The sequence below is a fragment of the Acomys minous genome (genome assembly GCF_964271855.1).
Source record: "Acomys minous genome assembly, chromosome: 1".
NCBI lineage: Eukaryota > Metazoa > Chordata > Mammalia > Rodentia > Muridae > Acomys > Acomys minous.
The window spans coordinates 62,058,043-62,073,319 of record NC_140483.1 but is presented as its reverse complement, the minus strand read 5'-3'; the positions used below and the strand labels follow the sequence as shown (position 1 = coordinate 62,073,319).

General features: G+C 46.3%; 1 protein-coding gene across 2 annotated transcripts in view; it reads left to right on the top strand.

The window, feature by feature from the left end:
- Nucleotides 1-15,277, top strand: part of MGAT5 (alpha-1,6-mannosylglycoprotein 6-beta-N-acetylglucosaminyltransferase) — a 280,628-nt gene that overhangs the window by 142,147 nt on the left and 123,204 nt on the right. For both annotated transcript variants that reach the window (XM_084785708.1, XM_084785707.1), the window contains exons 5-6: nucleotides 13,403-13,479; nucleotides 14,735-14,824. In XM_084785708.1, the coding sequence (XP_084641834.1) occupies nucleotides 13,403-13,479; nucleotides 14,735-14,824 (167 nt within the window). The remainder of the gene's footprint in view (nucleotides 1-13,402; nucleotides 13,480-14,734; nucleotides 14,825-15,277) is intronic.

Genomic DNA, 15,277 nt, shown 5'->3' with positions numbered 1-15,277 from the left:
ACATACACACAAACTCCACACTTCTTAACACCTTAACTCCTTGCCTTTCCCATAACCTTGGATCGGCCACATGTCTCTCAGCTGATTTAAAAACTCACGTGACTTGGAACTCACTGGTGCTTCCTCTTCAATCTGCAGATCTTTGGCAAAGCTTTAGGCTCAGTTAACTTTTGTATTCTTTTTTTTTTTTTTTTTTTTTTTTTTTTTTTTTTTTTTGGTTTTTCCAGTCAGGGTTTTTCTGTGAAGCCTTGGCTATTCTGGACTTGCTTTGTAGACCAGGCTGGCCTCGAACTCACACCAATCCACCTGCCTCTGCCTCCTGAGTGCTGGGATTCTAATGAGAAGATTCAAAGTAAAGAAGGAACTAATTCCTGCAACTTTGTGGCCATTGGGTGTAACTTCTGCAAGAAGCAACTACTCAGTTCACTTGGTTATTAGCTGGATGTTTCATTTACTTCCCTCATTGTTTGGGCACAGTGTCTGACATCAGGGAGGAAGGACATCACATTTGAGGATACAGTCATCACTGTGGGGAAGGCAGGGCACTGGTCACATTGCATCCACAGTCAGAGAGAGGAAGACGAATGCCAGTTTATTCCCCTTACCCACTTCATTTAGTCCAGGACCTCAGTGCATAGAATAATGCCACCCACAGTCAGAATGGGTCTGCCCATCTCAGCCAGCCCGGTCTAGAAGCTCCCTGGTAGACCTGCCCTAAGGTTTGGTCCTAGGTGATTCCAGACCGTGCCGAGATGACATCATAAGAACCATCACACTGGAGAATTTTGAATTCTTGACCAATCCTCGCATTTCCCTCATTTAGACCATCTTACCCATCTGGGGCTGTTTTTGGAGATCCATGTGTGAGGCAGAAAGCCAGGTACTGCAAGTCAGCTGAGAAACGGGCACTGCACGTTGTCAAGTAACTGGCTGATGCCTGTCAAAATCTCCAGACAGGAGTGGGAGGGAAATCACAGCCTTTCTTCCTGAAGTGTTTGAGGGTGAATTGTTTACTGGTGCCAGTGACTCTGCCCCCATGCCGTCTCCGTGCTTGGGCCGAGCACTGTAAATACACAGGGAACTAGTCCACTCCCACCCGAGGCACCTCACTCAGTGCAGCCACTGACAGAAAAACACCTTATAAACAGGTTTCCGTTTCCAGCAGAAATCTGAACTTGAACTTTGAGTGTGGTTTTATTACAAGTCCGAGCTCCACAAGCTTGTGACAGCCCAGAGAAAGCTGGCTAGCAAGGGCTTGATAAATGGAGAATAAGAAGGAAGATCACTTTCTCTCATCGGAATTCTTATTTGAGCAACATCCTTTTTAAAAGTAACTTAGGGTAAATCTTATGTGTGAGCAAAATTATGTAGACTGCAAGGCGCAGGTTGATGAGCTCTGGTAAGTGAATACATCCATCACAGCAGCACGGTGCATGAAGGAGGATACATCCATCACCCTCGGATGGTCTCTCACATCATCTCCTGTTTGGTCTCGGTCCCCATTAGCAGTCGCAACTCTGATGTCTGTCATTCTACATTAAATCTGCCTGTTCTTGGCTTCATAGAAACAAAAATTTCATAGCATGAACATGTGAGGGAAGGGCTTCATCGAGCCCAGCACTAAGGTTTTTCAGATATATCGGCTATATTGCATATAATAATTGTTCGTTCTTTGGGGGTTTTAATCAGAAAGTAATGCTCAGTTGTTATGAGCTCAGTTGATTTATCAGTTTTCCAGGTGTTGGGCATGTGAGTTGTTTCCAGTTTGGGGTGTCCTATGGGCCATCCTGACATAAGCACATGAGCCTGTCACACCTTCGAGATAGAAGACTATCCAGCTACAAGGTGGCTGTTCTGCTTCGCGTTTACCTTATGAGGCTGTAGCGTGCGTAGGGCGTCTCTTCCATCCTTCCCAGCGCTAATTTAGTTTCTCTCCTTTCCTCAATTAGCCCCACTAGCAGGGATTATCTGTGCTGTTCGCCTTTTCTAAGTACTGACTTCGGCTTTTTAACTTCTCTCTGTTTGTGTTAGCGAGATTAAGTCTGGAAGCACTACAGCTTGGAGAGGTGTGCACGTCAAGGGATTTGTTTTAAAAAGGATTCTGTTTCCGCACAGGTGTGGAAGCTGCTTCAGCAGCGTCTGCAGGGGCTGCTGTCGTTGTGTCTGCCTGGTGACAGGCTTGACACCCACAGGGCTGGCGGCCAGGAAGGGAAGACAGATTGGACCTGAAGGAGAGGATGAGCATGCTGGAAGCTGGGGGGGTGGCTCAGTGAGTAAAACGTTTGTTTTGCGAGCGTGAGGACCTGAGTTCAAGCCCCCAGAACACATTTAAGAAGGCTGGGTGGAGACAGAGCTCACTGGCCTGCTACCAGTTCCAGGCCCAGTAAGAGATCCTTTCTCAAACAATAAAGTGCACCTCGCCTCCGCCTCTGCAAGGCCCAGGGAACACTGTAGAAGAAGATAAAGGATTTAAGAACTGGAAGGAGAGAAGAGGTACCATGATGTGTGGCCATCCAGATATGGCCTGGCAGTAGAGACCATGAGCTCCTGGCTGCTATGGCTACTGCGCTAGACTGGGCACTAGACGTGGTGCCCAAGAAGCCGCCCTTCCTGTGGAAACCCTCACAGGCTCAGGGGGCTGGGCCATTTCTTTAATGCTGTAGCCACTGGGGACTAGCTGGGAAGAAGGGGCTCAGTGGCAAAGGCATGGGAACAAAAGAGAGTGATGGGCGTTGACTGTGATCACATGTCATGTCTGTGAAACTGTCAGAAGTCAAGGGAAACAATTAATGGGGGGCAGTCGATGAAGACGGCCCATGTCAGCTTCTGGCCTCCTCCCACGGGCACATACGGACTTCCTTCCTTTTGGTTTTGTTTTCACTCTGGTTTTTTGAAGTAAGAACGGTCTGCAGAAGCATGGGGGTGGGGTGTGGCTCTAGTTGAGTCACTATTAACTCCATCACTTGGGGACACACACACACACACACACACACACACACACACACACACACACACACACACCCCTTCAACAGTAGGATCAGTGGCCTCTAAGGGACTGTGAGCTGTTTTAACCCTGTGAGCCATACTGTCCTCACCTTCTCACAGCTGCTGAGCTCCTCCTCCATTACAGCAAACGAGCTGTAGCAATATGGCTGAATAGCTTGAGACAAAGCTTTAAGTATAAAAGGAAGTAACTAGCAGATTTGGACCCGGGGCGAGTGTCGCTTACCAGGCCCTGCTGTGGAGATCGCAGAATGCTTTCGTAGTGCTTGTATGACAGCCTGCACTGTCAACTTGACATAACCCAGAGCCACCTGAGAAGAGAACCTCAATAAAGGGTTAATCTAGATCAGGTTAGCCCATGGGCATGTCAGGTTAATCTAGATCAGGTTAGCCCATGGGCATGTCTGGGGTTGCTGGGGAGAGGGGGGGTATATAAGTGTGTGTGAGTTGTGTCCTGGACTATACAGGGCATAGCAACAGCAATGAAACCAGGACATACAGTTTGCCCAGGAGTAGTACAGCACCCTCCCTGATCCATGGTTTTGCTTTGGATGGGTTCAGTTGCCTGGGTTAACTGTGATCTAGAAATGCTGATGGAAATTTCCAGAAAGACTTAGTGATGTTTAAGGTCCCTGCAGTGTGATGGGCTCTCATGCCATCCTTCCTAGAGGGGAGCCACGTGTGTGTGTTTCCCTGCTGTATGTGCTGCGCGGCAGCTAGTCACTTAGCAGTCCTCTCAGCTCAACGTTGTGCTCCGGGAGCCCTTACTTTACTTAATAATGGCCCGAAGCTTGAGAGTTAAAGCAGTGCACTTTAGGTGCGGCTAAGAGAAGCTGGGAAGCACTTCCTCTGAGTGCGAAGCTGCCAGCTCTTGACTTACACAAAGAGAACACATGTGTGCTGAGGTTTCTAAGATCTACATTTAGAACAGCTCCTCAGAGGGCAGGGGAGATGATGCAGGGGTTAAGAGCACTTCCTTCACTTCCAGAAGACCTAAGTTTCGTTGCGGGTACCTCTGCCAGGTTTCTCAGAATCGCCTGGAACCCCAGCTCCAGATGATCTAGTAGCTTCTCTGGCCTCCCATGGCCATTACACTCACTGGCACAAACACCCACGTAAATACACACATAGTTAAAAAATAAAAATATGATCTTTTGCTTTTGGTGTTGGTTTTTGAGACAGAGTCTCACTATGTAGCCTTGGCTGGCCTGGAGCTTGCTATGTAAGGCCGACTGGCCTCAAACTCAGAGCTCCTCTTGCCTCAGCCTCCCCTGTGCTAAGATTAAAAACATGCATCACCACACCTGGCTAAAATATATTTTAAAAGAGAAGAAATTCTCTGCAATTTCTTCTGTATACTCTTAATAATGTTGGCTATAGTATAATTTTATATTGAATTTTGTCATTAGTTACTGTTAATCTTACTATGCATGATTTATAAATGACACCTTATCATAGGTATGCAGAGAAAAGGCACAGTATATATATAGTCCATGTAAACACTGGGGTTCTTGAACGATGTCCCATGAAGATAAAAGTGATATTATATATTAAGCTCATATTTAATTCATACTGATCAACCATCCTTTTTAGTATTGTTCTTACATATGTCTAGAAACCTCTTAAGCCTCAGTGTATTCTAAAAGATTTTCATATTAAGCAGACTTGATAAAAAGAAGTGAAGGGAAACTGGGCATGGTAGCTGGTGGGTCAGCCTTTAATCCTAGCGTTTGAGAGCCAGAGACAGGCAGGTGTTTGTGAGTTCAAAGCCAGCCTGGTCTATGTACCAAGACTCAGGACAGCTAGAGTTACACAGAAAGACTCTTTTTTTTTTTAAAGGAAGCAACACACACACACACACACACACACACACACACACACACACCCCTTGTAGTTTTCTACTTGAACATATAACATATATATTAGCATTTTCTCCTGTGTATAGGAGGATGCACATACATGTGTGTGCCTGTGGAATGCAGAAGTCAGTGCGAGGTGTCTTCCTCTACACTTCTTGGCTTGCTTGCTTGATTGATTTAGTGACGGGGTCTCTCATCTCTCATTGGCCTAGACCTTACCCATTTGACTAGACTGACAGTTAGCAAACTCCAGGGATCCTCAGGTGTCTGCCTTGCCCATGCCCATCACAATCATAGATACAGTGTAGCATTCAGCGTTCTGTGTGTACTAGGACAAAACTAAGCAAAGCAGCAGGCCCTTGTGCTTGACAGCAAGCCCTTTGCCCACTGTATCCCTCCAGCCCCGACACTAGCATTTCTGATGCTCACCAAGCCCTTGGCCCACTGTATCCCTCCAGCCCCGACACTAGCATTTCTGATGCTCACCAAGCCCTTTGCCCACTGTATCCCTCCAGCCCCGACACTAGCATTTCTGATGCTCACCAAGCCCTTGGCCCACTGTATCCCTCCAGCCCCGACACTAGCATTTCTGATGCTCACCAAGCCCTTGGCCCACTGTATCCCTCCAGCCCCGACACTAGCATTACTGATGCTCACCAAGCCCTTGGCCCACTGTATCCCTCCAGCCCCGACACTAGCATTTCTGATGCTCACCATTTCCTTGCAGGCACCTGTTATCAACTGATTGCATTTCCTTCTCAGCCCCAAGGGTTTCTTTTTATTTCTTGCTGTTCAGGTCTACAAATGGTGAGATTTCTCATTTATTTTTTTTTTCTAAAAATGCCATTGTTTATTTATTTATCTATCTTTGGTTGGCATTTTTCAAGGAAGTAGGTAGAGAGCTAACAGTGTGTTGTTTTCTCTCAGCCCTTAAACAGCAAATCTGTCTTTGTTTGGTTCCAGCTTTTCTGATGAGAAGTCAGGTGGCTTTGCTGTCTTTACTGCCTTTTATGTAATGCGTCTTGTTTTTCTTTAGCTGCCCTCAATGTTTTTCTTTGTCTTTGGCCTTTAGCAGTTTGGTTATAACAAATATAATTGTCTCTGCTTTCTGTGTGAGTCATTGAATTATTAGATATGAAGTTTAAAAAAAAATAAATTTGGAAAGATGTTGGCCATTACTCTTTTCCAATTGTTCTAGTTTTCTTTCTATTGCATGGTTAAAAAAATATTCTGACAAAAGGCAACTTAGTGTAGAAAGGGTTTATTTGGTTTATAATTCTAGATTCTGATCCATCATTGTAGGGATGCCAAGGTGCAGAACTTGGGGCAGCTAGTCACACCCACAGTCAAGGGCAGGGAGGAAATCACGCGTGCTTGCTTACTGCTCGGCTCACTTTCGTTACCCTTAAACAGCCCAGGGTTCACCCGATAAACGCACGTGCTCTCTCTCTCTCTCTCTGTCTCTCTGTCTCTCTGTCTTTCTGTCTCTCTCTGTTTCTCTCTGTCTCTCTGTCTCTCTCCCTCCCTCCCTCCCTCCCTCCCTCTGTCTCTCCATCCATTTATCCACCTTCTACATGCCACTGGGACTCTGCTTGCTTATTTCCTTCGACTTTTATTGTCCATTTTCTTTGTTTTCCAGTTCACTGATCTTTTCTTCAGTTATCTCTAATTTACTATTACTTTTAGTCTGTGAATTTCCCATTTCAGATAGTCTATTTTACATATCTCTGAATTTTTAAATATGTCTGAAATTCTGTGTGTTTGTTCGTGTTTCTTCCAAGCATTCATTTCTCTGCTGAGAATTCTTTTAGTCACCGAATCTTTTGCTTATGTCTTTAATTTTATCATAGCTGCTTTAAGTTTCATGTCACGCTATCTTAATCTGGTTTTATTGATTCCTTTTCTTCTTTTACATGTATTTATTTTGTGAAGAAAAGTGCATGTGCCGTGGCACATATGTGGAAATCAGAGGACAATTTGTGGCCATCAGTTCTCTCCTTCCACTTTGTCGGTGGGTCCTAGGGGTTGAACTCAGGTCATTAAGCTCGGCATTAAGTTCCTTTCTGACTGAGGCATGTTGCTGGCCTTTGCTGTTCTGTTCTCTGTCTGTCTGTCTGTCTGTCTTGTCTTATTATGTAGTCCTAGCTGCCCTGGAACTCTCCTATGCAGACAGGCTGGTCTAGACTTCACAGAGATCCACTGCTTCTGCCTCTACCTCCTGAAGGAGACTAAAGGCATGCCCAGCCTTGGCTGCTTTTCTTAGTCCATTCACATGTTTTAATGAAGGCTGTGAGAAAGAATTGATACACTCAAGATAGCTTTAAGTGTATAATCCTTTGCCATAGTTTCTAATTCTATATTATTTTTTTTCTTCCCCAATTCTAAGAAATACTAACGCACACACATGTAGAGTATATATTTCTACCTTTTTACTTACTTAGCCAAATCCAAGCCCTGAGCGCTTTTGACAGTTTGATGAGAGGAGTCAGAAATGTATGAACTGTTTTCACTCAGGCCCTATTCTAGAAGAAAAATGGAACAAATGTTATTTGTGGGGCTGAAGGAAAATATACACGCGCACATTTCCGGGGCTGCCATAGTCCCATCGGGGCGGCTACATACGGCTTCCCTTCCTGCAGGAAACTGCCTGTGAGAATGCGGCTTGCGAAAGCCTCTCCTCCTATCTGGTTTATTGCAAAAGGAGTGAAGTCATAAAAATTGCCTAAGGCGCACCTGAGAATGCCATCCAGTGTTTGCCGCGATCTCCTCAAATTCCTAGTGCTTTACACCTACTTCCAGTTTTGTAGTCTCATCGGAATTGACAGCTGAGGATATCTCAAAATATGTCAGTTTATATCTTATTTTTAAAATATTATGTAGAGGAGCTATTTTTTTCTGGGAATATATAGTGTAACTTTTTTTAAAAAAATGTTTTTGAAATATAAAGCTACCCCTCTCCCAATTTATAATAGTGACTACCTTGCCCATTTCTTATAGCTGGATACCTGTGTGGGCTATTTCATGTTCTTTCTATTGTTGTGGCAGGAAAAAATGATATCAGGAGCTGGGTATATACTTACAGAAAATGCTATTTACATACAGATGAGTCCATGCAGATGTATGCCAGACCCTGATTATCCACATCGTATTACAGATTCCTTTCTTTCTCTCTCTCTCAGCCTCAGAAATGAGAATATACACACAGAGGATTGTACTGTGGCACTATTATTTTCACTTACAAATAACCAAGGTTTTCTCATTGCACAAATCTAAAGCCCTGTGAGCTCAGTGTCCCTTTACCCTCCTACCCACAGGCACTGTGACATAAAAGTAACCAGGGTGACAAGATAGGCACAAGGAGCATCCACTCTGTAGGTTGAATATAATTCAGAAACAGAAGATGATGGGGTGAGAAGCTGTGTGCGGTGTTTCACACTGAGCATCCCAGGGTCTACTGTCAACAGTGGCTCTGAGGCTAAGTGAAATCTTGTGTGATTGCACGTCTCAGTACCCGGCCCAGGAAGAGCGACCAGGTCCTTAGAAAGTTCTGCAACAGTTCTTGGATGAGGAGAGAGGCTCCCAAGGGTTTGGTTCATAGGCCACAGTTGTGGTTTTAATGGTCATCAGATCACATAATCTGTTTCAGTAGTTACAACGGTGTAGTTCACCAGCTGGTGGCGCTGTTTCGGTAGGTTGTGAAGCCTTTAGGAAGTGGAGACTTACTAGCGGAAGTATGTCATTAGAGTTGCTAGGGCCCACACCCCTGGCACCACTTCCTGTTCCCTCTCTACTTCCTATGTGAGGATGTAGTGTGACCAGCCAGCCAGTCCTGTTCCTGACGTCCTGCTAGGATGGACACTCAGTTAGAAAACTGTTAAGCTGGAATGAACTCTCACCGTGTCCCCGAGGATAACTCTGAACTTCTGACCTACAGGCGGGTAAACACAACCCACTTTATGTGGGTGCGAGGGATGGGACCCAGGGCTTTGTGCACTCTAGGCAAACACTGTACCAGCTGAGGTACCGGTATAAGGGGAATTTCAACTCCTGAACAGTTTATGTTAGATAATAAAATTCTGTTCAACTGTAAAGATCTTATGCGATAGGTTTTTTTTTTAGAGCACGGGATGCTCTTATCCTTAATGTGTTTTTATCTTTAACACCCAAAATAGAATGGCCAGAGTTCCCCCCCCTCTCTCTCCCCTCCCCTCTCTTTTTTCCTATTCAATTCATGTTAGTTATTTCCCCAAACTGCACTAGTATATACAGCAGCTTTCTAATTGCCTGCAGTGTAATCAATGCATTAGGTCCTGAGCCTAGAGTTCATGAGCCTTTAGCCTACAGTGCCTGCTCAGCTGTCCAATCACAGTTCTGCCCACGCTACCTTGTGTCCTGGGCTTTATCTGTCTCCCCTGTCTGCCCTCTCAGACCTAGAGGGGTGACTGGCTGTCTTCACTCATTAGTGCCGGGCTTATCCTAGTAAAGCACACTGGTTTGGGAACACACATCAAGCTGCCTTCCGCGTCTTCTGCAGTGCCCCTCACCCAGTCTCACTGCTTACTGACGCTTAGAAGTACAATTAGGCAGAGAACCCTGCAGGAAACTAAGAACAGAGTTTGTGATGAAGGGATGTGTCACTAGCCTGTGATGATTTGGCTAAACTGTTTTGGGAAATTTGTTGTTGTCATTGTTGTTTATATAGGTATATGTCCATGCACAAATGTCTGCATGTGTGGTCACATGTGTGTGGATGAACATGTGTGCGTGTTTCTGGAAGCATGAGGTTGATGTCACACACCTTCATTGGTTGCTGTCCATCTTGTGGTTTGAGGTGGCGCCCGTTGAACACACCAGTTTGGCTCCTGTCGCTGACCAGCATGCTCTGAGAACCCTTGCCTATGTCCTCACAACACTGGCATCAGAGGCAGGCCATCACACCTGCCTGGCATCTACCTGGGTTCTGGGGCATCTGAACTCCAGTCCTTGAGTTTTTACAGCAATTGCTTTACATGCTGGGCCATCTCTGAAGCCCCCTGTGTGGCAGCGTGTTTTCAGGTAGTTTTCTATTTAGTTGTTTAGTATTTACACATGGGTGATAACCCTATCTTCACGCTCTTACTTAGCAAGGCCAGGAGACCAGCAGAGGTGCCTTTCTAAGCAGAATGACACCTTGTCAGCGTTCTCCTCCACACCCACCGCTCACATTTCCCATGCAGAACACAGATGCAGTCATTGTAGCAGTGTGCCTATGAATACCTAGACACAGTTGGCTGGAAATAATCCTGCCCTAAAAGGAAGATCAGGGCTGGAGAGATGGCTCAGTGAATAAAGAAAGCACTTGCCTCACAATCCTGAGGGCCTGAGTTCGCTCCCCAGAACCCTTGTTAATCTGGGTACAGTAGTGCATGTCTGTAATGCCAGTGTTCTAACACCAAGATTAGGGGTGTAGACAGAGCCCCCAGATGCCCAAGGACCAGCTAGTGTGTAAATATGCAGTAGAGAGTAAGAGACCCTATCTCAAGCAAGATGGAAGATGAGTACTGTCCCCAGAGGTTGTCCTCTGACTCCACGGGCCATGCTTGGTGTATGCATGCGCACACTCACACACAAACTTACACTCACACATATGCATGTAGCCAAAATGAAAAAAAAAAAAAAACCCATGGTGGAGATTCATGGTACTTTACACAGAAAAGGGGCTTAATGAGTTTAACTTAAAAAAAGATTTGTCTATCTATCTGTTGTGTATACAGTGCTCTGCCTGCATGTACACCTGCAGGCCAGAAGAGGGCATTAGATCACATCATAGATGGTTGTGAGCCACCATATGGTTGCTGGGAATTGAACTCAGGACCTCCGGAAGAGCAGTCAATGCTCTTGACCTCTGAGCCATCTCTCCAGCCCATGAGTTTGAATTTTGTTTCCTCATTGAACTAGGGATCTTTTTCACCTCTCCAGGCTATATCTAGTTTTAGGAATCAGGAAAAGCAGAGGGTAAGCAGATAGGCTTTTGAGAAATCTCCTGAGAAACGCAATGCTGATGGTGTTTCCAGCTCTTTAAGCTAAAATCCATAAAAACGATGAAATACAAAACATGCTTTTCAGAGTGCCATAAAGGTTGATGGCAGGTTCTTTAGAGAGAGAGAGAGAGAGAGAGAGAGAGAGAGAGAGAGAGAGAGTGAGTCTCATCTTTAGTTTTACATTTCATACAGATACAAAAAATCATGTATGTATGCATGTATACATATGAGATATGAAAGAAAAATACATCAAAGGGAGAGACAGGAGGGTAGGCAGGAAGAGTGGAGGGTGACGGAATATGAATGGGAGATACTCAACAGGCAATACATGAATGAAAGCTTAAATAAACAATAAAAAATAAAATTATTTCTGAATAAACACTCTCATTTTGGATATTCTGTTGGGAATGTGCCACCTAAAGTCAGGCCTATGCACATGTGAAGAGCTGTGACGTATCAAGCGAGGGGCGCGGGGAGGTCCCAGGCATTTCAAACAAGAAACACTCAACCTATGCGTCCCCTGTGAGGCTGCAAGTAGATCTTGCCATCTCCAGGCCATTGCGGAGAGGGGAGCTTCCTGTGACCTTGAGATCCTCTGCCTGGAATATGCGGAGTGCTGGGTGGTTGGTGCTTTTCAGCTTCACACAAGCTGAGACATATCTGGGAAGAGGGAATTGAGAAAATGCCTCCATAAGATTGGCTCATTGGAAAGTCTGCGGGATATTGCCTTAATTAGTGACGGATGTGAATTGTGTCACCACTGGGAGTGTGGACCTGGGTGTGTAAGAAAGCAGGCAGAGCGAGTCATGAGGGCAAGCCAGGAAGCAGTGTTCATTCATGATTCTGTCTCAGCTCCTTGCTCCTGGGCCCTCCTGCCTTGGTTTCCCTCAATTGATGGGCTGTGAGCCAAATAAACCCTTTTCTCTCCAAATTGCTTTAGATCATGGTGGGTTTTTTTTTTTTTTAATCACAGCAACAGAAAAGCAACTAAACTATCTGGCAAGGACCTAGAGGCAGGCCCTAAACAAAGATTCGCCAAGCAGAGAATGAGTTGTAAAAGGTCATTTTTAATGGGAGATGGTCTTTCACTGTGGCCAGTTCCCTCTGATTTACTGCTACTGGCTGTTAGAGCCAAGCTGGCCAGCCGATGCTGGCCAAGGTGCTGGCAAGAGCTGCATCTCCAGGCCCAGTGTAGAGATTGCTGGCTTTCGGCTGAGCTTGCATGGACTTGCTCCACAGGGATCATCTGATAAGGCGGCCATGTGTTCCTATCAGGTGTACCAGGAGAAACGCTATGTTGTTGTACATACAAAACAGGTGCTGGAGACCTTTTATCTTTTGAGAGGAACTATGTGCGGGGTGCCAGGGCCAGAGTGCCGCCCTCCTTCCAGAAGATGCTTATCCTTGCTGTTGGCAGCAGAGCCAGACGGAAAGATTTGGCTCAGTTCCTAGTGGGATGGCCATAGACCCTGGAGTTTGGGGGGAGTCTTCTCTGAGCTCATTTTTGTCTGTTCTTACCACCACCCCTTCAAGTTGGAAGGATAATGGGGAACCTGTAACTTGTCAGATGGCATTCAGTTCTAAATAAATGTCAAGGTCACTGGGGTCTTAAAAAGAACTTTTGTAGAGTCCGGAGAGATGGTCGCGCCCAAGTGCTTGCAATGATCTGATAAATCCCTCTACTCTGTTAGGAAGCTTGTAATCCCAGCGCTGGAGAGGTAGGTGCAGGGAGAACCCTGGCATTTCCTGGACAGCCAGTCTAGCCTATGTGGTGAGTCCCAGGTTGGTGAGAAGACTGTATTCCCCCCCCAAAATAAAATTAAAACAAAATTTGTAGAACGTTCCTAAGGAGTGACATCTAAGATTGTCTACTGGCCTCACATGAACACAAGCAGAGGCGGGCGGTGAGAAAGAGAGACTGAATCTCATCAATGCTGACATAGGTTTCTTTTTAAAGACTACTCCTTAGTGACGGCATGCCCACCTCTTGTAGTTAGGGTTTCTGTTACTATGGTAACTCTTATAAGGGGAAACATTTAATTAGGGCTGGCTTATAGTTCAGAGGTTTAGTCTATTATCTTTATGGTGGGAAGCATGGCAGCGTGCAGGCAGACATGGTGCTGGGGACGACCTGAGAGTTCCACATCTGCATCCGCAGGCAGCGGGAAGAGAGAGTGAGCCATTGGGCCTGGCCTGGCCTGGCTTTGAGCTTCTGACACCTTAAAGCCCACCCCAAATGACACACTTCCTCCAACAAGGCCACACCTCCAATAATGCTGTTGTTCCCTGAGTGTTTGTAGGGGTCATTTTCATTCATACACCACACCCCCTGTTTCCTAGCAACAGCATCCTGCTGTGGCAGCTGTCCTGCCTGGAGCTGGAGGGGCTCTATGGATCAGAACCTTGGACTCCGAGGTGTAGACCTCTCTGTTTGAGTTTCTCCCTTAGCTTACGCCGACCGCGATGTTGGGCTTCTGCGTTATGGATCTCATGGTTTCTTTTGTTTCCTGTTCTTTACAGATATCATTAATGGAGTTCAAGAGAAATGTGTATTGCCTCCTATGGATGGCTACCCCCACTGCGAGGGGAAAATCAAGGTAAAGCAGGAGCTGCCTGTTCATCCCACCACCACCCACCATCTTTTTCCCCCTCCCATAGATACAAGTGGGCAAGTGAACCTTGATGCCAGTCCTTGGTGGTGGGGGGGAGGGGGGCGGTATTTTCATCCTGCTAGTGGATGGATGGCTCTTCTCTGTTCTGCTACTCCCAAGGGGCGGGTCAGCAGTGGCTCTTACCAGTCAGACTGAGAACCTGGACCACTTCCAGTGCCCTCTCAGTGTTTCCCAGCCTGTCACCTCAACTTCCAATACCAATGGGGCTTAGTTAGAATCTTTCCCCCCTACCTAGATCCCCCAGAGTCCTGGTCCATGTCCGGATTGTGATGTAAATGTGATATTTGCATTAGCAAATGAGTGTCCGGAAACACTTGGCCAACTCATTCTTAATTCCTGTGCATTGGTCATCAAACCCAAGATCTCAAGAGTGCCAGAATGCTAGGCGAGTGCTCCATGCTGAGCTGGCCTTTTGTGTTGATCTGTGCAGGTGAACATGTATGTGCATGTAGGAATGGAGGCTGGAGGACAAACCAAGGGCACCATCCAGCTTTTCTGTGACACAGGGTCTCTCACTGGCCTAGAGCTCATCCAGTAGGTTGTCCTGGCTGTCCCAGAGCTGTTACCAGTGCACACCTGAATTCCTGACCTTTTGTTTTGCCTTATCTTATTTGGACGGACACACACACACACACACACATACACACACACACACACACACACACACACACACACACACACACATATATATATATATATATATATATATATATCTCCCACTCCTGGAGACCACTCCCAGCCAGTGGTGCTCAGAGAGAGGTACTCATTCAAGTACTTGTTGATGGTGAGAGCCTCCTAGGGACATTCTCTAGTGTCCTTTGGGAACAGCTTTAAGTGCTCATTGATCCTTTCATGGTACTTGGCCTGAACTCTGCTTGTTCTGTGCCTGTGGAACCTGCCTAGGGTGTTGGATGAAAGGGCCCCTGTGGTGTAGCTAACACTCCCCTGCCCTTTGCCCCCACTGGTCCCTGTTTACACAGAGTTCCTCTGCTCTGGCAAACATCTACTGCGACTCTTCAGGAGCCGAGCATCTAGTGACTTGACCCTAAGCTCAGGAACCCTTGGCTCTGCTCTACCCATGGGCCACTGCTTGACTCACCCACTGCTCCACTGTGCCCTTTGTCCTCTCCCTCCCTCCTCCACAGCCCCCTCAGCCATGTCCTCTCCTCTCTCGTTTCAGTGGATGAAAGACATGTGGCGATCGGATCCCTGCTACGCAGACTACGGAGTGGATGGGACCTCCTGCTCCTTTTTTATTTACCTCAGTGAGGTGAGCCTTTCTGGGGTGTGCGCTGCCTGAAGTTGTCCTCCTCACACCCTTATGAGCACCCATTTCCTTTCCCACCACTAGTGCACAGGAGCGTACCCAGATCCTCACTAAGACATGCTGCCTTCCAGTTTGGGGATAGTAACCTTCTTGAAGGGCCTGAAGTAAAGACTCATTGTTTTCATTTGTACTTCTTTGATGATGAGCAGCACTGGGTCCCCGTTCCTTTGGATGCTGGTGGCTGCTGTGTTCTTAGGGGCTAGGTTACCTCCTGCTGCCATCTTTTTTCTTTTTTTTTGGTCTGATTTCCATTTTCATTTGTATAAGTACATTTCAAACTCAGGTCTTTAAAGGTAGCCTTGGGTTAGCCTCGGGTCCTGACAGATACAAAACAGAGAGTTTCAACCCCAACATTGCCTAAACCCGGCAGAGTGGCACACACCTGTAATCCTCACA